General features: G+C 36.2%; 1 protein-coding gene across 1 annotated transcript in view; it reads right to left on the minus strand.

Annotated features, from left to right (window-relative positions):
- The window catches only part of MRPS27 (mitochondrial ribosomal protein S27), an 88,058-nt gene that overhangs the window by 49,204 nt on the left and 15,551 nt on the right, over positions 1 to 23,303 (minus strand). The window contains exons 3-4 of the mRNA XM_069492046.1: positions 17,723 to 17,793; positions 15,316 to 15,374 (exon numbers count right to left, since the gene is read on the minus strand). Of these exons, the coding sequence (XP_069348147.1) occupies positions 15,316 to 15,374; positions 17,723 to 17,793 (130 nt within the window). The remainder of the gene's footprint in view (positions 1 to 15,315; positions 15,375 to 17,722; positions 17,794 to 23,303) is intronic.

Genomic DNA, 23,303 nt, shown 5'->3' on the forward strand with positions numbered 1-23,303 from the left:
GCAGAACATGTACACACCCACGTACCCAACCACCCACCTTCATCAAATTCTAAAATTTGTCACACTTGTTTCGTATTTTTTTCTTTCTAAATAGGTAAAGCATTATAGATAGATACAGTTGAGGCCCTCCACCTCTGTATATCCTAATCTTACCCAATCCTCCTTCTTCACAGTTAAATAATATCTGTTATCAGCCTTGGGCATGTTTTTATACTCTTCATTTTATACATTTATCCATATAAACTACGATGTCGCTTTGCATGTTTTCAAACTACATAAACAATATCATATTTTATGTATGGTACTTTACCATGCTTTTTTCACTCATGTTTGTGAGATAACCATGCTGAGATATATATATATGTGTATATATATGTATATATAGCTTTAGTTCATTCTTACTGCTGTATGGTATTTTATTGTATAAGTCTATTATATTTTCCTCTTTTTCTGTTGAAGAACATTAAAGAGTTGTTTCCAGTTTTTCACTATTATGAACAATGCTAAAATGAACATTCTTAGAACTTAATCCTTATACCTCCTTTAAGGTACACATGTAGGAGTACAATGCTGAGTAGAAGACCACACCCATCCTCACTTAACTTCATATTGCCAAATACTTTTCAAGGTTGTTATACAATTTTAAATTCCCACTAGTAGTGAATCAGAGTTCCTGTTGTTCCTCTTTGCCACAATTATTACTGTCAAGTCTTTTATTTTTGTATCTGATAAATGTGAGAATATGTATCATTTCAATCTGCAACTTATCTGATTATTGAGAGTGAACAACTTTTTGTACGTTTACTGCCGTTTTGGCTTTTTATTCTATAACTTGCTGGTTCATATCCTCTGTCCATTTATCTATTGGATTATCTTACTGATCTATAGATGCATTCTGGATAGTAATCTTTGTCAGTTATATGCATTGCAAATCTTTCCCCTGTCCTTTAATTTTGTTAATGGTGTCTTTTGTGGTATAGAACTTTAAAATCTTAATGCATTAAAATTTATCAATCTTTTATCAGTTGCATTTTTGTGTCTTACTCAAAAAAATCCTTCAGTGTTCTCAATATCATACTACTATTAGCATTCTCCTATATTTCCATATAAAAGTTTATTTTTTCCACTTAGGTTTTTAGTCTACCTAAAATAAATGTGTGTGGATGCATATGTTTTGAGGTAGGATGAACAATTATTATTATATAAACAATTGTCCAAGCAGCATTTATTAACTAATCCATTCTTTCCTCTTTGATGTATAAAATATTTTAAGTTTCCAGATATGTATAGACCTAGTTCTGGTTTCTCTCTAATCTGTTCCACTGGTCTATTTGTCTAAGTCTAAGCCAACATCTCATTTTTATTTACTGTAGTTTTATAGTAAATGTTGCTATCTATCTGGTAGACCAATCGTTTTATCTTAGCCTTCTTAAAACCATCTTAGTTATTCTTGGCCCTTTACTCTTTCATTTGAATTTTAGGATCATGTTCTCAGTTTCCACAAAAAATTATGCTGTGATTTTGGTTGGAATTGCATTGAATTTATAGATGAAATTTGAGTTAGTGTCAAATAGAGGTTAAAACAAATAAAATGGAAAGATATAGGAATAAGTCTGGCAGGAAACACACTAAAAAGCAAGTTATTTTTCCTGTATATGTTTTTTTTAAAAAAGAATAAGTATATAATTACTAGTATCATAAGAAATGATTTTAAAAATATGGAAAAATTTATATATTTGATTCTACCCTGTAAGGCCACAGCAGCCCAGATTTCCATATAACAATGTGCTACACAAATAGAAAGTTTTAGTTCTACAGCTAGAAAAAAAAAATCAGTAAAAACAAAATAGTGAAGAACGCTGACAACTTTAAACAGCTTTAGCCATTCTGGGTTGCTCTTGTTCACTGCATATATCAGAGCTAAAATCACTGGAAGTAGTCCCTCAATTTCTACTGTTTACACACTCTCAGCCCTCAGAATAAACCTCTCTTTTTGTGTCCATTCTGCATTTTGATTATTGACTCAATAACATCTTATCAGAGATCAGTTTTGGTGTAGTTTTTCCTAAATGGGAATCACTTTCTTGAGGCGTCTCTCTTTCTCCAGACAGTAAGCAGATGACTTTCTGCTGCCCCCTTCTGGTTTGTGGCTGCTGTACGCCTAGCAATATGGATATACGTACAAGAGCTTTGATTACTTGTCTTTGAGGGTCAGGAAGCTTCCCCCAAAATGTGACATCCTTTCTATCTGGGTGTTGAACTACTAGTGTTCATAAGCATCTGTTTCTCCCCATTCCCGAGCCCTGAAGACACTTGTACCTTGATGCCTTTGGGGTGGGGTGGTGAAGATGGTAGGGAAATAATGGTCTTAGAAACCTAAACTGGAATTCAAAATACATTTTCCTTAAAGTGAGAAGTATGGAGATAGTAGTCCTTGTTCTTTAAGATGTTACAATCTAGTTTAGTCAACATTAAAGTTCAAATTTATTGAGCACTGACCTTTTCTGTCCCAAGACTGTTCTAAGACCATTACAAGGTATTAATTTCTTGGAGTCTCATAACTACCCTACGGTACAGGCACTATTTATTTATTATTAGTATTTATTTTCACAGGCACTATTTTAACACTCATTTTATGAGCAAGGAAACAGGGACAGAGACTGTAAGTAACAAAATCATACAGCTAACAGATGGCACATGTGAGATTCAAATCCAGGCACTATGGCTCCCGAGTCCATGCTCTTACTATACCATACAGCTGTTCTAGTAAGAAAAAGTAAGAAACATATATTTTTGATTAGTCAAAAGACAAAACTAAGTAAGCACCCCTAAACAGCTACAATGAAAATTTACAGATGGATCAGAGAGATCATGTTCTAATGGTGAAAATCAGGATAAATTTATGGATGCAGCAGAATTTGGGACAGGCCTTAAAACACAGGTTGTAGTCTATCAGAAGGAGACCAGGGAAGGGAAGAGTAGAGGCAAACAAAGATAAGAAAGTAGAGGGCACATTCAGAGAACAGCAGTCCATTCTGGCTGGAGTCTGAAAGCACTGTGTAAGTAAGTGTGCCACACCTATTAAGTGGTATTACCTGCCATTAACTCAGCAAATGGAGGACTATAATAATCTATATGTATGACATACACGAAGTTCTCATTTTAACAAATAATTTCAGTGTTATTCCTATCAAAACTCTGCCAGGGCTTTTACCAATGAAGGCTATTAACCGATCTGAGTTTCACCTCTTAGTAGTGTCTATCACTGAGCTATGTTAACAGCCAGTGCATAATAAATACAATGCTTATGTGCTGTAATGGTCTGGAGTTGGAAGACCTGGTTTTAAGTCCCAGCCCTGCCTATTACTAGCTATGAAATGGTGATATCATTTGTCTTTAATAGCACTGCTATTAAAAAGAACAAAATAGACCTCAAAATACAAAATCTGCCTGGTCAAAACAAACATAACTGGAAATCTACCATGAAAATAAAAGCGACCAGGCCAGGCATGGTGGCTCACACCTGTAATCTTGGCACTCTGGGAGGCCAAGGTGGGAGGATCACTTGAGCTCAGGCGTTCGAGACCAGCCTGAGCAAGACTGAGACCCCATCTCTACTAAAAATAGAAAAACTGGCTGGGTGTCATGGCATGTGCCTGTAGTCCCAGCTACTCGGGAGGCTGAGGCAGGAGGATTGCTTGACCCCAGGAGTTTGAGATTGCTGTGAGCTAGGCCGAGCGAGACTCTGTCTCAAAGAAAAAAAGAAAGAAAAGAAAAGAAAAGAAAAGAAAAGAAAAGAAAAGAAAAGAAAAGAAAAGAAAAGAAAATCAGCTGAGACAACTAAAGAGAATGCACATCAAATACTTCTAGCTCCTCAGATGTCCTCTTGCCCAGACATACGGCATCTGGAAATACTCAGGAATTTATTTGTCTTTGGCCTCAAACATCATGATGCAATCAACTGAAACTTCTGTTCCCATAAATCTCTCCTTGAAGCTTCTGTTTATCTACTCAGCTCTGCCTTAAATATTGTACCAGTTCCTGAAAAGATTTCTTAATTACCTTCGAATTGTCTTACATGTAAAACCCTATTGAAGTGGGGTTTATATAATAAATATAAGACTATATTTTAGTTATACCTTTCTCTCTACCCTATAGCTGTAATTCCTGGTACTCTGATTATGACTTCACAATTACAAAAATTACCAGTAGAAGGATTTTTTTCAATCACAGGACTTTATACTGTGGAAAAAAGAACTTGGGTTAGATATTATTATGTGAAATTTTAGGACTTTTTAAAGGTTTAATCCACAAAGGATTCTGGAGCTATTAGAAAAGATTTACTTTAGCCTTCTCTTTTTAAATCCCATGTATATGCAAGGCATCAAAAACATGTGCTTTGTGGGCCTTTCAGGAAAATGTCAAATACAAATGACACAAAAATTAGTTCCCTGGAAAATATGAGTGAATACTCAACTTCTTATACCACGAAATTTACTAAAGCTATTTACAAATAAGACAGTAAATAAAGTCCAACACCTGAGTCAAGAGATCTCCTACCCTTTCTGTTGTTAATGTTACATCTATTAGTTTCTCTTTTGATATTCACGGTTAAGGTGGCTGCAACTTCAATTCCACCATTAAGTGAATAAAGCTCCAAGGGAGAAACTAAACAAAAACCAGAACCTCATGCTTTCAAAGTTTGAGGCTTCTGGTGATAAAAATCTAGCTTCTCTTATCAGTGAGACTGAGAAACACAGAATTTTAGATATGGAAAGTGCCCTGGGGGGCATCCAAGATCATTTGCTCATTTAGGACACTGATGTCCAGAGAGTTCGCTAACTGGTTCAAAGTTACAGATCAAAGCGGGGACTAAACTGGTCCTAAAGTCCAGACCACCTCTTTCCTCCTGTCCTGACTCCTTCAGAGTCTTCTCAGCACTCCCCCCACCCCCACAAAGATAATGCATCTTTATCCTTGAGTTTCTTTATTTAGGTTTTCTCTGGGTTTAATTAATTCTATGTCACTTTGTTATGAGGTATTTACGTATTCATTGAGTCTTATCTTCTGGTTTACTATCAAGACTACCTTAGGAAAAAGAACTGGCACAAAGAGATACACTGGTCTAGCTGATGAGCCTCTGAACTTGAAATCAGGCCTTCCCCCACAACTGGAGCTTAGACTTGTCACATGGCCCTAAGGAAATCTCTTAGTCTAGCCAGGCCTCAATTTCCCAGATCCTGAAAGTTGGCAAGACTTCAGAGGTCACCTAGTCTAAAATTTCTAGCTGGTGCCAGGACACCAAGAAGATCTAACAGGTATGTTTTGGGAGTTGTTCTTTCTCCAAAGGTCTGTGGCCAGTTTCTCTCAAACAGTCCAAATATGGTCTGTAAGCAAAGATACGATGCAGCAAACTTAGAAACATGTACGTGTATAATGAAAAGGCAAAAGAAAAACTCACTCTCTAGCTGCCTTGGAAATATGCTTCCAATTCAATACTTCTGTCCATGTACAAACCATTTCCCCACTAACTGAGGTTCAATTTTCAGTTCCTTTTTGACCCTCCTTGTTTTCTATCTTTACATTCAACCTGTCATTAATCCTGTTGATTGTTTTTTCCCCCCTCTTTTTCTCTTCATTTCCACTGTCAACTACCATAAAACAGGCCTTTTATCATTATATGCATAGACAATTTCCTTTCCAACATTTACCTTTTAATCAAAAATTTTTCTTGTTATTAATCTTCCTGAAATACTTTTATTATGATATATATTTTTAAAGAATCTACTGATGACTATCTTAAGGATCTTTTAAAAAATATTTTTTGAATAAATAATATACATACATGATATAAAATTCAAAAGGTACAAGACAGATTTCAGTGAAAAATCACAAGGTTTCTGCTCCAAAAGAAATGAATGTTACCAGTTTTTGCGTGTACGTGTATATCATTCCAGAGACATCCTATGCACATACATACATATAGACACATTTTACATATATATACATGCATCAAAGCACATATATATATATCACATATACACAAACCAGTGGTTATATAACAAAGTTCTATACTTTTTTTTTACTTAAATACATTTAATAGCTTATTCCACATGAAATACAAATACAAATAAAGCTGCCTCATTTCTTTCAATCACTGCCCAGTACTCCACTGTATGGCTACAGAATAATTAATTTAACCAGGCCTCTAATGATGGACATAATCTTTTACCTTTTGCAATGGATATTTTTTGCATGTATGCAAGTGTATCAGGAGGTTAAATTCCTAGAGGTGAAATCATTGGGTCAGAGGGTATAAGTGTTTGTAATTTTTATAAATATTGTCAAAGTTCTCTCTATAGAAGTTGTACCAATTTATATATCTACTAGCAATGTGTGATAATGTCAGATTTAAAAATCTTCCTTCTCTCTTGCCAGCATTCTATCCCTCTATAATCTGCCTATCTTATTTCTCACTACTCCCCACCAGCCCTAGTCTCTCTGGTTAGGGCAGTCTCCATAAAGCCAGTCTCACTGCATCCTTCTAACTCCACCTCTGCTGCTTGTTCCATCTTGAACACTTGCCCCTGTTTCCACTACTCATCCAATCTTCAAGGCCAGTCTCCATAAAGCCAGTCTCACTGCATCCTTCTAACTCCTTGTTCCATCTTGAACACTTGCCCCTGTTTCCGCTACTCATCCAATCTTCAAGGCCATCTCAAGTTCTACCTCTTTTACAAATGTTTGTTGATAATGACAATCAATCCTTCTTCCTGCTCAAAGCATGTTTTCTCTAAAATTTATATTTTGTTACATAGTCAATGTACCTATTTATTATATAGGTACCTATTTATTATATTGGATTTGTGTTGATTTTGAATTGTTTAACATATCTAATTATCCCCAACCAATTTATAATCTTTTTGATTTTAGGGATTATATCATAACCTTCCTTTGAATACACCAGTTTTAGTGAATTAAAAAATACTCTTGGTTGTACACGGTGGCTCATGACCAAATCCCAGCACTTTGGGAGGCCGATGCGGGAGGATCACTTGAAGCCAGGAGTTCAAGAACAGCTTGAACAACATCGTGACATTTCGTCTCTACAAAAAATACAAAAATTATAATAGTTGGGTGTGGTAGCATGTGCCTATAGTCCCAGCTACTTGGGAGGCTAAGGCAGGAAGATTGCTTGAACCCAGGAGTTTGAGGTTGTAGTGAGCAATTATAATGCCACTGCACTCCAGCTTAGGCAACAGAACGAGAGCCTGTCTCAAAAAAAAAAAAAAAAAAACAAAAAACTGTTAAATCTTCTATTGCCTTTAGAATTTCGCTTATAAACAGAGCTAAGAATCATTTGTCTTATAGACATGAAATCTGGCCTAATGTATTTCCATCTCAAATTCTGTCAAGGGAGTTTTAATTTGCCTTCAATGCAAAAATGACTACTAGCTTTTACAAAATCAATCTTGCCTTTTATGTTCCTTATAATCATCCCCTTTTCCCTTGTACTTTCTAAATATATACTAGACATTCAATACATATTTCTTAAATTGATATTGTTCCTGATTTCTTTACATTAATAATACATACGAGCATGTGTATATATATATATATATAAGTATACATGTGTGTATATACACACATACACTAACGCAAGGGATTCTAAAATTGATATGGAGTGGAAAAGACCTAAACTAGTCAAAACAACTTTGAAAAAGAACATGCACAAGTTGGAAGACTTACACTACCTAATTTTAAGACCTATTTAAAAGCTACGCTCATCAAGATAGTGTAGTATTGGCATCAAGATAGCCAACAGAACAGAGATCAATGGAACAAAATAGTCCAGAAATAGACTCACACATATATAAACAACTGATTATAGACAAAAATGCAAAGGACATTTCAAAATAGGCTTTTCAACAGTGGTGCTGATACAATTAGCCATTCTTATGTCAAAAAATTAACTTTGATTCTTATCTCATAGCATATACAAAAAATAACTCAAAAGGGATCCTAGACCTAATTATAAAACCTAAAACTACAAAGCTTCTAAAACAAAATATAGGTGAAAAATCTCTGTAGTGTTGGCTTAGGTGAAGATTTCTTAGATGACACCAAAACCACAATCCATAGAAGAAAAGGTTGCTAAATTGGACTTCCATCAAAAATAAAAATTGCTCTTTGAAAAACACTGTCAAGGGAATGAAAAGACAAGGCTACAAAAAAAGAATTCTCAAAACCCAATAATAAGCATACAAACAACTCAATTTTAAAAATAGGCAGAAGATTTGAACACTTTACCAAAGGAAATATCAAATTAAAACTACAGTGAGATATTACTAAACACACGCTGGTATAGCTAAACGCGTTGGCACAACATAGAGGATCTGGAACTGCTACTGGGACAGTAAAATTGTAAAGCCACTTTAAAAAGACCAGTGGGAAGAGAAGCAGAGTCTGAAGCAGTAGAGACTCGGAGTTTTAACTCTTACCACAAAGTTCCCGTGGATCTTTGTCAAGGCATAAACTATGCCCCGGACATCTGCTATTCTCCAATATAGATCCATTAACAAGAATGAACTATCTCCCTAATAAGAACTAAATAAAACACTTAACAATAGTAAAGTATGGAAGTGTTACTAAAAAAGAGTCATTTTTCTCCCCTTGGGTTCTGACTGTTTTCTTAATAATGTTCAAGCATAATGAGAACTGGCAATGTGCTAACAGAAAAATCTAAGATTATCTTTTATTGCTGTGAAACACAATCTCAATGCCCTCAAGGGAAAATTACTACTGTGTAAATTCATGTATGCTTTCCCTCCTGATAAACTTCCCTTCTCCTTATAGGCAGAAATGCATTCTTACAACATAGGCCCAGGGAGGTGCTCTCGCCTTCCAAGGAACCGTAGGGGGTTTTTTGCTTCATGAAAAATGAAGCTATTTTGGTCCTTCCTTTTTAGGCTGGCTGCCAACCCAGGACCTGGAGACATGCAGGCTGCCATCTGCCTCGCCCCAGCTGTTCCTGACCTGCCATCCATCTCCATCCAGGGACGCCTGGTATCTGCCAGGTCAGCTTAGCAACTGATGAAAGATGCTTGAGGCCCAGGTACAGCATGGATAAATGTGTTGATGGCACACAGCCTGCCACACAACCTTAACTTCCTCTCATTACTGGGTGGCATGCAATTCTCCATGACAACAGAGAGAACTGTACTCTGAGAAAACAGACCTTCCATGGAAGGTCTCTGCAACAATCTTTTCTTATTGTATGACAGTTAATTCACAATTTCCCACATTTTTCCTAAAAACCAAAATGCTACTTTAAAAAATGATATATTCTTGATATAGAGAGTATATGTTATATATGTTGGAAATTTCTATCGCTTATCTTTCAGGAATGACTATTATGTTGCAGATTAAATTATCAGTTCTGATTACTGACACTCTGATAGTAAAAGGAGCAAGTTTAATTTCATGCATCTCTAAACCACCAAAATGATTCAAAAGCCTAAATAAGCCTTTAAAAATGCAATTTGCAAACATCCTCAGTGAAGAGGAGGACACCAAGTGGAAAGAAGGAATTTTTATGTCTTGCGCTTGCATTCTATTAATGCAGTAATCAAATATGAATACGGGAGTTGTTAAAGCTTATTACAGACATGAAAATAATAGCTTTTACTGATGGCACAATTTTACCATAACATACAGTTATCTCCCGAAAATGGAGACACAGAGCCTGCCTCAAGTCTCACTTGTTTGCATCCGGGCAGTGTACACAGCCTTAGGGTGGGGGGGTGTCAAGTACAGAACCACAGACTAAGTGGCCCAGGAAAGATACTCTCCACAAAATGGTAAAGAAAAAAGTTCCCATTATATAAAACTCTACATAAGCTCACCATAAAATAACACTGATCCCAGGCAGAGAGATCCCAAAAGAGGATCTCTTGTAGAAAAAAAGCTGAGATTATGGTTCTTAAAAAACATTAATAACCAACAGACTAGAGAAATATAAGAGATTATCTTTTATCTTGTAATTCTAATTTCCTCCGGGTTCATACTCTAGTTTCTCTGGCATCTCTTCTGCCTTAGTTTCCTTTAAAGAAATTGTAGCCTCATCTGGGATCCTTAATGATAAAATCTTACATTGGGAAAACACTGCCCCACCACTCACACTTGATCCTTCTGGTTTCCCTTCCCTGCCCAGGACAGGCAGTAGCTTATACTCACGCAGCCTCCATGTTGAGTGTACTCACTCAATCTCCATGTCTTAGTCTCTGCATTAGTAAAATAAATATGCAAATCTAATTCATAGGAATGCTATAAATTTACAGTGAAGCAAAGTAGGAAGACTTAAAAACTCTCTTAAGCAAATTTAAAAAATAAATGCAGTCACCTTCTTATGCCCACCAATCAGATGATGACTGAATAGCCCTTTCCAGTCAGCTAATATCTCTAATCGTTCTCTTTCCTGTTTCACAGAACTCCTCTAGGGCTACTGCAGGGAAATAGTGTGGCTTCTCACCTCACCAAGCACTAGGTGACGGTAATACCAAAACAAAGCAGAAACATTCCTGCCCAGCCCCATCCCAGCACTGGTCTCCTATGAGACAGCATCTCAGGGCCTGTCTGAATTCTTTCACTTCCCTCCACACCTTCTTCCTGCTCCTGTAGGGAAACACGGGAGACTGGCTGTATCTAAGTTCTCATTTGGAAGACAGAACACCTAGCAACCATATGCTTGTCTTACTCTATAAGGTCTAAACTAAAATAAGAAAAGAAAGTCTTCTTTATAAGAAGAGAAAACAAAGACCTAGAATACTTCAAAACGCCAGGGGAAAGAAATAGGAATAAGCCTAAGCTAAAGAACCTATCTTCCAAACAAGATCTCACAGTAGGGTTCTTAGTAATTTTTTGTGTCTTAAATTCTCTGGCAGTCTGATAAAGGCATCTCAGAAATTTCAAAATTGGTTTCTCACTATAGAAACCAATTATATTGAAATACAATTATTAAGATATTAAGAAATCCTTAAGCTATGATAATATATGTGCTGTTTTATTAATGTATGAAATAGCACTGGCTAGGTTTAATTACTAATATAATTTCTAAGCAGTGACAAGCATGATTTTTCAAGATATGTGTAATAAATGTAATGTGATATGAAAAATTAGTGATTTTTATTGGTGAGAAAGACACAGATGCTGTTAATATTATAGTCATCTGTTCCCTACATTTATAATTGAAGGAAATGCAAAATATTACTGAGAGGCTGTGAAAATAGACATATAATTTTCTTCTTATTCAAGTTTGCAGACCTCTCTGAATTTTATCTGCAGACCTCAATAAAGCAGCAGCTGGAGGCACAGCTTTTCTGGCAGAAACAGAAGCAGAAGCAAATGGCCTGTGGCAGCATGGCCTGTCCTCTCCCTCCTAACTTATTCTTCCTCCAACCCATGCCCCTGAGGCCTTTGTGGGAAACCAGCTCCAGGGCTTCTCAGAAGATAGCTTGAAAACCAGTCATAAAAAGGTTGCTCATTTAGCCTGCTAAGAGTATCCACGTAAGAGCACACCCATGCCTATTATCCCAACCTCCCGGCCTAAACTACACATATTGAATGAAGTTCCCAGCTCAAGTCCTTCTTATTTCATTTTACCGTATTTATTATTTTATTTTAGTTAAGTGTTCATTTGTTACAGCCCCAAGGATCCCTTTTTTTCTTGTTTCTTAGCATGCACATTTTAATTTACTTTGTTTTAGCCTTTTTACTGTTTTGATCACCTTTACTCTTGGCTTATTTGCACTTTAGATGTGTAGAGTATTATTAAGTGGGTTCTTTTGGGGGGGGGAGCAACTTATATTGTTTCTGGTATTAACTGTCTTAATTCTCTTCAGTTCACATTTGGCTTAGAACTTCATTTCCTTTCCTTGGTGTTTTCATTTTTCATTTACAAACAGCAGGGTAAAAGAGAATAACCCACAGCTCAAATAAGTGTTTGGATATTTGTTCTCTCTCCTGCTGTCTGAGTAGCAGCCTTCCCATCTCTCTTAAAAGATTCCTGATGCCCTTTAATGTCAAAGACCCTAAACATTTAAACGGTGTACTTCAGGAGATTCAGAGGTTCAAAATCTCTCTTGGAATGATAGGATGGTAAGCTGGCAGATGCCGGCAACACCCTGAACTGCTGGGACTTGGAACTGCTTCCTTGTGCACCTGACGCAGTGGCAGAAGCTCAGCCAGCTCTCCACTGATCATTCAAGGTTTCCAAACTTCCTTACATAATCAGTGCGGAGATTTGATCATTAGAAGAGGGGAAGATGTGGCAGCTGTGGCAGGGCAAGAGTTGAACCATGCAAAACTCCTGCCATGGGCTTTACTCTTAAAGACAGTACTGCCTGGGGAATGAGAAATCCTAAAGGAAGGCCTGAAAGAAGCTGTGAGTTGTCTAGAATTCAGAGTTCCTTCGACATTTCCTCACCCTAGCCCTGTGATTCTAAGTTTACTCTGAGATGTCTAAATTCAACTCGTCGGGACGTTTGGCATCAACCACAACCATTGAAGACCTAACCAGTGGAAATACCACAGAGCGGTAGGCCCCTGGTGTCTTCAGGATTAACATCCCTAATTTCAATTACATGAGAGAAATCCCAAGAGTTCGTAACTTGTAACTTTTAATTTTGCTGATTCACATTTTATATACTCTCTAAGGCTGAAAAGTAGGAGTGAGACCCTTAGTGAGCCTACCCAACCTCCACTATTTAGACACAGCTTTGTAGAGTTCTACCTAGTCTCACGCACACACAACAATCTCACACAACAATCTCATGAAATCATAAAAACATTTATCTATTTAAAAAAAATAAGCTGAGAAAAAGAAAGCCAATTTTCTTGGTAATGGAAGGGAGGAGAAAGAATAGAACTAAAAAAGTGAAAAATCATAACTAGAACATTAGTTTTTATTAAAGCAAAGGATGAGATGTCAAATCAAACAGTGGCTCAGATTCATGATGGCCAAGAGTCCTCTATATCATCTATATGCAAATAGGACATAGCAATTTTATGAAACTTTCAGTTATACTCCAGGCTACACAAATCTGAACATCACGTGAAGAATTAATCATGGAAGGTCTTGGAGCTAGGACTTCAATTTTTCAGTTTTACTTTAACGTACGAGTTCAGGGACAGTGCCCAGCTTATTCATCACTATATGCCCAGCACCTTGGACAGGGCCTAGGCACATAATAGATTACTCAGTAAATATTTGCTGAATCACTGAAATCAATTATATGCTAGAGAAGTACTTGTACATTTGGGACATATTTCTTCTGAGACTTACGGCACTGTGTCTCATAAGATGAAAGTCTATGAACTATTTTCAGCATTTTGCTATAAACAAAGCAAAAGAATGTGAACAGGCCAGAAGCCACATATACCCTTCACTATGGACAAAAATTTACTACCAAAGCAGCCGTGCAGTCCCAAAGAGCCACCAAAGGAGAACAGGACTAGCTCTCATCAACGGATCCATTTATGTTTATCTTAATGAAGTATATAAGGCACCTGCAATTATGATTTCAGGACCTAGAATTTAAACTTGGGACACTATTAAAGGCAATTTTAAAGTAAATGTTTTTAAGGTGTGGAATCTAGCCTACTTGAAGTTTACATTTAAATAGAAAACACCAAAAAGGTGGTAGCATCTAGCCCATTCAGAAATAAAGAGGCCTCATTACTACTTAGCAAAATCAAATAAAAGAAAATTGAATAAATTTTCACTAAAATAGAGTAAGTTTTTAAAAATGCACCTAGATGGAAATAACTAAAAATTCTCTTGATCAAAACAAAGCAAGTTCAAATGGAAAACTCTAATACAATGCTTACTGGGAACATTTTAAACTTCAATTGGAGTCTATTTTTAGAGCTCAGGAATTGGAACAAATCATAAATCAGATTTTTAAAACAGGAGTCACCATAAAAATGTAACTGTAAGGTACCATTCTAACAGATATTTGATAGGTGAAAAATCAACTAAAAGGATTAATCATAATTTATCTGATCAGTCCTTTACTTAACATGCATTAGGTTATTCCAGTATTTTGCTACTATAGATAATGCTGTACTGAACATACTTCTTTGTACATATGAATGAGTTTGGTGAGTTGTTCACAATAGAATTGTACCCAGCTGAGAGAAAGAATAAAATAAATGTGGTAATGCAGAAAACATTTTAAAACACAGTGTTAACTGAAAACAGATGTCTAACAGTTCATATAGAGTATATTTCCATCTGTATAAGAAAGAGAGAAAAGATATATATATATATTATACACACAGGTTGAGTATCCCTAATCCAAAAAGCTCTAAAACCCCAAACTTTTGAGCACTGACATTATGCTCAAAGCAAATGCTCATTGAGCATTTCAGTTTTCCAGTTGGGGATGCTCAAACTGTAAGTATAACACAAATATTCCAAAACCTAAAAAAATCCAAAATTCAAACCATTTCTGGACCCAAGCATTTCCTATACAGGATACTCAACCTGTGTGTGTGTGTGTGTGTGTGTGTGTGTGTGTATGTGTATGCATGTGTGTGTTTGTGTGTGTCAGTGTGTATAAATAAATCTTCACCAGATTGGCAAAAAATTCAAATATGTGAAAATATTCAACTGTTAGGCAAGCTCTAAAATTAGACCTCTCTCATAGATTGCTGGTGGGAATGAAAACTGGTAAAACCTCATTAAAAAGAAATTTGTCAACAGCTATTAAAACTACAAATGCAAATACTCCTGAGAAGTATGTGCAAAATTATATATGTACAAGGCTATTAACTATAGCATTATGTATAATACAAAAAAGGAGAACAATCTAAAGGTCCTTCAGTAGGGAACTGGTTTAAATAATATATTCATAGTATGGAATACGATGCAGTTGTAAAAAAATGAGGAAGCTGTCTACCTACTCATATGGAAAGATCTCTAAAACATAAACTAAAAAAGCAGGGCGTCAAACACTCTATTTAACATATACCACTTTTTCATGTTAAAAAGGAGTGTGACATTTAGGAATAACATTAATAGGATATCGGGCAGATGTGGGTGGGGGAGGGGATGGGTGTATACATACATAATGAGTGAGATGTGCACTCTCTAGGGGATGGACATGCTTGAAGCTCTCATTCGGGGTGGGGGAGGGGGCCAAGGGCAATATATATAACCTAAACTTTTATACCCCCATAATACGCTGAAATAAAAAAAAAAAAAAGGAGTGTGAAATTACAGAAGTACACAGCCTAATCAAATGGAAAACTTACTTGTAAAGGTAATACTCTGCATGGTCTATTTCTTCTCGAGATGAAATATTGTCCACAAACTAAAAGACAGAAAAAGAAACCTTTGGTTGCATATAAATTATGTCATATATTTGGCCTAGGGCCTAGGCCACACATCAACCTTGAAAAAGATAGGACACCCATTTTATTGGAACAATGGTCACATGGTATGGCTTCATCCTTGAAACCCCTTTATGCAAATGCAAAGAATATACAATGACTTCTCTTTTTCTACATGTAGAATGACCTTGATCAGAAAAACTAAAAGCCAAACATGAACCTTGCTCAGAACCAAGAATGAGCCCTATTAACTATATTTATAACTAGTCATCTATTTTTCCCTTTATCTTTAAACCCTGATATATTCTCTATGTTCCAAACTCCAAGTATATGAGAACACACAGCTGAAAGGATGAAGACTCTGATGGCTGAACAAATATTGCCCAGAACATAAAAATTTTAATTTAGAGAACTCTGTCTTATAACCATTTTTCCTACTCTGATTTAAGTTTTGCTATGGACCAGTCAACCTATGATTCCTCTACTAACAGAATCTCCCTTCAAACCATAAAATCTGAGTACGCTCCTCAACTACAGCCCAAATAATCAAACAGGAGGGATTATTCCAAGGATGAATTCTAGCCTTAAGTTGAGACTCAGAGGTGAAAAAAAAAAAAAGAAAAGAAAAAGAGGAGACAATGAAGGTTGTGAATACAATTAAAACCTCATGAAGAGGTAGAGGAGAGTAAAAATGGGCAGACTTTCTAAAAATGTCTGGGACTTATGGATTAGATTTAGAGATCCATTAAGGAGTAGATAAAATGTCTTTCAAACACAGGACTTGAGCTTAAAAACCGGCTCTGACTGTTTACTGTATGGCACAAGCAGATGGCTTAGCCCCTCTGGGACTTCATTGCTCCATCTGCATAAATAGGATAAAGGCACCTGCCCTCAAATAATATGAGGCACCAACGAGAAAATGTATGTGAAAGCTATTTAAACCTTGGAGAACTACCTAAACAAATACCAGGTATTACAGCACACAGAGGCTTTACCCATCATGCAAGGGATGAACCAATGACTTTTCAGTTCTCCAATATGCCACTTATGAGTCTATGACATTTATGTTATGACCAGTTAAATTGTTTCCTGACTAAAAGGAGAATATCAAGAGGCAGAAAGAAGGGCTAGGACTAAATAGGAATGTAATTTCCTTTCCCTCCTCTAGATTTAATAATACCTTAAATTTTATGGTGCCTTAATTTCTACAAAAAGCTTTCACAACTAAAATCTCACTTTACCATCACATTATCCCTGCAAGGAAGATAATACTGTACCCATACTGGAAATGAGGAAATTGAGTGGGGCCCCAATGCCCAATATCATAAAGTGAAATCATGATAAAGACAAGACTAGATATATTTGAGGAAGGCAACAGAAGAGAACAATGTCATAGATATCTGGATTTGAATTCCAAGTTTTCAGCCGGGCATGGTGGCTCCTGCCTGTAATCCTAGCACTCTGGGAGGCCAAGGCGGGGTGGAGAGGGGTGGGGGGGAATCGTTTGAGCTCAGCAGTTCAAGATCAGTCTGAGCAAGAGCAAGACCCCGTCTCTAGTAAAAATAGAAAGAAATTAGCTGGACAACTAAAAATATATAGAAAAAGTTAGCCGGGCATGGTGGTGCATGCCTGTAGTCCCAGCTACTCGGGAGGCTGAGGCAGAAGGATTGCTTGAGCCCAGGAGTTTGAGGTTGCTGTGAGCTAGGCTGACACCACGGCACTCTAGCCCGGGCAACAGAGTGAAACCCCAAGGTACTAAACCATTCTATGTCTTACGTGTAAAATGGAGATAACGTTTATCTCATATGGCTGCTGTGAAAATTAACAAAAATGATGTAAGTTCAGAAACTAATACTGGCATAGAGGGTGTTCAGTAATGGTTACTAGTAATTACTATTCCTAATTCCTAGCCTAACATTATTCTTCTGTCCACTACTTTGCAGTAGGTTAACACTAACATTAATATCCATTCTTTTATAGACTTTCTCAGCTGTTAAAAACACTTCCAATACTAACAATATTATTACTTTGAAGGATGTATCAACTTTATCATACAGCAGAAGGTCATATCCTAGAAAAATTAAAATAAATAAGGTACACAATAATGATTACTAATATTAGAGTCTGGTAAATTTATTACCTTTTATTTCAGCTAAAGAAATTTACTACTATTCATAAAATAAATATTAGTAACTACAAAAACATAACATACCATGGAAAATTATTTCCTATGAAGAGTATTCTTTATTTACACAGCCTCATCTATATAAAGAGTCTTTCTGACTTTCTTTCTTCTTCTTTGAAAATATATACGTTTAAATTTTCTTACCCGTCCTATTGTTAAGGAACTAACAGGCAACTTTCTCTCATATGTTTTATCCATTAAAGATGCGAGATCAGCTGTGAAGACAAAGAAGGAAAAAGAACCTTGTTAAATCTACATATTTCTTAAGAAAAATCTAACAGATACAATTTCTGCCACATGGGTGCCAATATTATCAGTATTAAACCAGATGCTCTTTCTTGCTCTTTTTAAGAAATTGTTGTTATATAATTAAAAGATAAAGGAAAATTAGTAACATTTTTAAATGATTTTATTAGAGTAAGGATTATAAAAAATTCTCAGCATATATTTAAAAAATGGATCAATAAAACATCTCTGGAAGGAGACACAAGAAAGTATTATTTCTGACAACTCCAGGAAAAGAGATTAGATGATGGGAGGTCAAGGGAGGAAGATTCTTCATTACTTACACATTTATTCTTTTTGAATTCTGAAATATATTAGCTACATATTAGGTAAATATTTTATATTAGCTATTCAAAAAATTTAAAAATTAAAATTTATCAAGTGACTTTTATACATTCCCTGAACAAATCACTCTGGCTATCCTTAATGGTTTTGGGCCTGAACTACTCCTATTTTGGTCCCTTTCAGCAGAACAGCCATAGGAATACTTAGTATTCCTGAGATTACACTTTTATCTTAGAGTCTAAAAAGATCTGAAATGCTAGGCAACATACTCTCCAAAACGTTTATCTCACATCTTGTCATTGCTTCTCAAATTTACAATATCCTCTTTCCCCTTCTCCCTTTACCCTCACTCTCAGCTCATGATTTTGTGTCTCATTTCACTAAAATAGAAGCAATTAAAAGAGAACTTCATCTTCCTAGTACAAATCTACCAGGGTACTAGCATCTGTGCCCATATACTCTGCCTTCTATTCTGTTATAAAGGATGAATGGCATTAAACAAAAAAGCCCTCCCTTGCTCGCTCATCTCTTGCAGCTACTTCTTTTCTTTGTTTCTCTTAGCAGCAAGACCGCTCCAAAAAGTCATCTCTGATAACACCGTTACTACTTCCTGAGCTCCCGCTCTTCAACCCACTCCACTGACACCAGTAACCACCTCCATACTGTTAAATCCAGTGGGAAATTCTCTGTCCTTATCTTATTTGACTTCTCACTAGCAATTAATATAGCTGACCATGCTACCCTTCACGAAATATCCTTTTTTCTCTCTTTCTTGTGTTCCTTTGCAGGATTGCTTCTTCTTGACTTCTAGATGTTGGAGTGCCCTAAGTCAGTGGTAGACTCTTCCCTTCACCATCTATGTTTGGTCCCCATGTGATCTCACTCTCTCCCACAGCTTTAACCATCACCTAGAGATTGGTGACTCCACACGTACGTGTCTACCCTGACCTCTGCCTTTAAATCCAGACTTGTATTTCCAATCACATGGGTGATATCTCCATGTGAGTGTCTAATAGGCATCTAAACATTACCTGTCCTTTTATTTCCTCATCTTTCCACTCTAAACCTGCTTTTCCCTTCTCAGTAAAGGCCACTACATTGGTTGGCTTCCTCAGGCCAAAAACATAGGTGTCATCCTTGAATCCATTCTTTTCACACCCTATAACCAATTTGTCAGCAAATCTAATAGACTTTAGAAATATAAATACAAGTACATATTTCTCATCACCACCACTGCTAAGCCACCAATCTTTCTCATCTCCTGACCTTGCCTTAACAATTGCCCCCACCCTTAGAATCTAATCTCCACCAGCTTTTTAAAAGATAAATCAGATCCTGTTCTCTTTTCTCAACCAGATAATAACTTCCTATTACACTTAGGATAAAATCCAAAATATTTTCTAGGACCTACAGATGTCTACATATGCTAGTATGTTTTTGTTTGTTTGTTTGTTTTTGTCTCTTACACTAAAAGTAAAATCTATAAAGGTAAGGATTGAATTCACTGTCACATATATTCTCAGTCCCTAGAATAGTCCCATAAAAGGCACCTGGTAAATAGCTAAAGAAATGAATCCAAGAAAGGAAAGGAAGAAGGAAAAAGAAGTAATTGGATTTCCAAGGCTTTTTTTTTACTTTCTGGTGGAAGAAATTAATATTAAGTAATAAGGAGATACTCAGAGATAATCAATTAACAAGTATTAGTTGAAAACCTACTGCTATGCATTTAACCATTGTTTCCTTTCTTCTTTCCCTGGGGTAATGATCTCAATGACTCAATAGCTCCTTAAGGAAAACCAACTTGTAAAGCCCCTAAAACCTGATATGATGTAAAAGTAATTAGCTTTTCCTATGACTATTTTAAATGGATTGAAACAGGTGATTTAAGAATATTAAAAAAAAAGTCCTTAAAATTCCTTTACATTAAGGCAAATTAATATCATTATATCTACCTGTTCATAGAACAGATGTTAAACAGCTCTCTCATACCAAATCTTTATGTTCACTTCATAATGGAGGCTCTTGTGTTGAGATCATAGGCAATATAGAGAACCACCTATACTCAAAATTTATAATTTAAGTAAAAAAAAAAAGGGGGGGGGCAGGATCAGTATCTCCTGGCCTAATTAAAATGGCCCACAGGCCCCTGTTTTTTGTGGGTTTCACATACTCACAATGTACAACAAAACATTGGAGTGAGTTGGATTTACTGATCACCTTTGTAGTGTGGTAACTCAAGATCCCATCTGAATCTCAAACACCAAGGCATCTTCAGTCAAGTGAAATCCGCTGGGGGCCTCAAAAAGGCAACAGCTGCAGAGCTGGCATCTGATGAATAACATTTGCATATTGCAAGTCAGAGAAAGGTCTGCTGCTAGATATACTATGTGACCAATCCGCTGACATCATAGCATTTCAGTGATGAATGAGGCAGAAAGCTGCACAGAGCAGGGATGGCTAGGAAAGCTGGGACAGCTGTGGCCTGCAGAGGGCCAGCGCCACAGGCTTCTGGACTTTGGGCTTCCACACTCAAAATCACATTTCATGTTCCAGTGAGAGGCCAACAGATGCCCAGGTTTTGTTCAAAGGGATGTGCCAAAGAAGATGCTTTTTTGCTTGTTACTTTGCTCCTCAGGAATATACGATGCAGCTGATGGTTGCGGATAACAAAGACTATACATGAAAAAGGATCTGAAACTTGAATTATTCATTTGACAAAACTTAAAGCTGTACAGACAATGTGGAAGTATGTCTGGAAAATAAAATGTATACTAGTGTAAAAATGCTCTTCTAGTTTGAAGACAATACTATTCATGATCTAAGAACATAAAAGATCTTATTGAGGACCCTGCACTATTCCAAGTATGGGGAGTATAATGGCACACAAACCTGGTTGAGGACTTGCATCACCCAGCGAGCTTTAAAACTTCAGTTCCTAGGCCTCTCACCCAGAGGGAGATTCTAATTCCTAGATTTGAGGTAGGGCTAGGTATATCCAAACTTTTAAACAATAGCCCCAGGAGATTGTAAGCAGTCAAGCACTGGAGTCAATCACATTTGAGAACTACCATGGAGGCAACACAAAATAAGCCTTGGCTGTTGCTCCTAAGCTCAAAGACAACACTAAACAGAAATTCTATTGCTGGAATAAGATGGATTAAATATCCTTTGAAACAAATTCCTCCTTTAAAAATAAAACACTTAAATAAAATATTAATTTTTGTTCCCAAATACATGATTGAGCTTTCAAGAAGGCAGATATAATTGTCAGAGGTCAAAGGCAAGATGGGAATACAAACTTTAAAGGAAGAAAAGAGGGAAGCAGTCACCCTAAGAGCATCTGTGGATCTGCAGGGATGCAGAGCTTGATTTTAATGACTTACTTGGGGTGGGGGGCGGGGCAGAGGATAAAACCTCTTTTGTAAGATGAGAAGCTGGTTCAGAGATCCTCAGGTAATGCCAGGACCACCTATGGCTACACCTGTAGTGAAAAGGTAAACTAGAAAATACTGCATTCTACAAAGTAAATGGTGAGGACTGTTGTCCCCTGAGGATTCTAGACTACCAAGTCATCTCTCATGTCTCTTGGGGACTTAAATCCACTCTTTCCTTGTGATTCAAAATATACGAAGCTAAGAATTTTGTTTAAAGAGTTTATTTCACTACATGAAATTCTAAGAAATATAAATAAATCTATAGTAACAAAAAGCATATCAGTGGTTACCTGGGAATCTAGGTTCTGGGGCAGGAAGAGGAAGAAGAAAAAGATTACAAAGGAATAGAAGAAAACTTTGGAGGGTGACAGATTAGCTCATTATCTTAATGGTGATGATTTCATGGACATATATGCCTTTACATTATGTCAAAACAAATCAAATTGTACATTTAAATATGCACAGTTTATTTAATGTGAAGAATACCTCAAGAAAGCTGTAAAAAACAAACTATGAATAAGTTAAAAAAGCAAGTTAGACACAGGTGAGAATTAGCGAATAGAAAGGTAGATCTAAAAGAAATTATACAGAATGCAGCAAAGACAACACCGAGAAGTATTTAAAAAGAGTTACGAGGTATAGAAAATAGAAGGCCTAAAATACATTTAATTGAATTTCCAAAAGAAGTTAATAAAGAGAATGGCGAGAGGTAATACATGATGAGACAATGGCTGAACATTTTTTAGAACTGACAAAAGATATAGGTTTTCAGATTCAGGAAGCACATAAAAAGTCAAGTCAAATAAGTAAAATTAAACCCAACCATGATACATTACTGTGAAAATGAAGAATGACAGGATTTCAAAAGTGGCCAGAAGGAAAAGAGAAATTACTTACAAAGGAAAAACAACCACATACCAACAAGTGTTTTCTCAATAAGAATGATGGATGACAGAAAAGAGAATAAGATGTTCAAAATATTGGGAGTAAATACTATCAACCTAAAACTGCATATTTAGCAAAACTATCTTTTAAGAAAAAGGCCCAAATATTAACCATGCTAACTAACCATAAAATACAGAAATAAATCCAGTTATATCAGTAATCATCAAATGCAATGTAAACAGACTAAACTTTCTAGTTAAAAGACAATGATTGTCAAATTGGTTATAAAACCACAGAAGCTATATAAATCATGTAAACAGAGAAGAGTTGAAAATAAATGGATAAAAAATATACTCAGTAAACACTAGCCAAAAGAAAGCTGGTACAGTTGTATTAATATCAGACACAAAAGACTTAAAGGAAAACCTTTAAAGGCAATGTATTTTCCCAGATTAGGTGGGTTATTACCTAATAATTCATTTTGCCAGGAAGATAAATTTAACCTGGTGTGTACAAAATTAACACAGCTTCATAGTACATAAAATTCTCTTGAAAGAAAATGGCAATCTCCTTAATAGTCACAAAATCTGTAGTAGAGATGTGCTGGAAAATAAGCCTCTTATAAGAAGAAGGTGGTCTCTAGAGCAAAGTTGTGGTAAGGAAGGTCACAGAAGAAAAAAATTTCATTGAATTCCAGTAGCTTTAGGTGAGAAATGGTTTCAGTTTTCCATTTCCAGGTAGCTGTACATTACTGTTACCCATTCAGGCAACACTAAACTCTTTCTGGGCTTAGGGCCATTTATGGACCTTATCTAATTTATGTAATAAAGAAACAG

The sequence above is a fragment of the Eulemur rufifrons genome, chromosome 17 (assembly GCF_041146395.1).
Source record: "Eulemur rufifrons isolate Redbay chromosome 17, OSU_ERuf_1, whole genome shotgun sequence".
Taxonomy (NCBI): domain Eukaryota; kingdom Metazoa; phylum Chordata; class Mammalia; order Primates; family Lemuridae; genus Eulemur; species Eulemur rufifrons.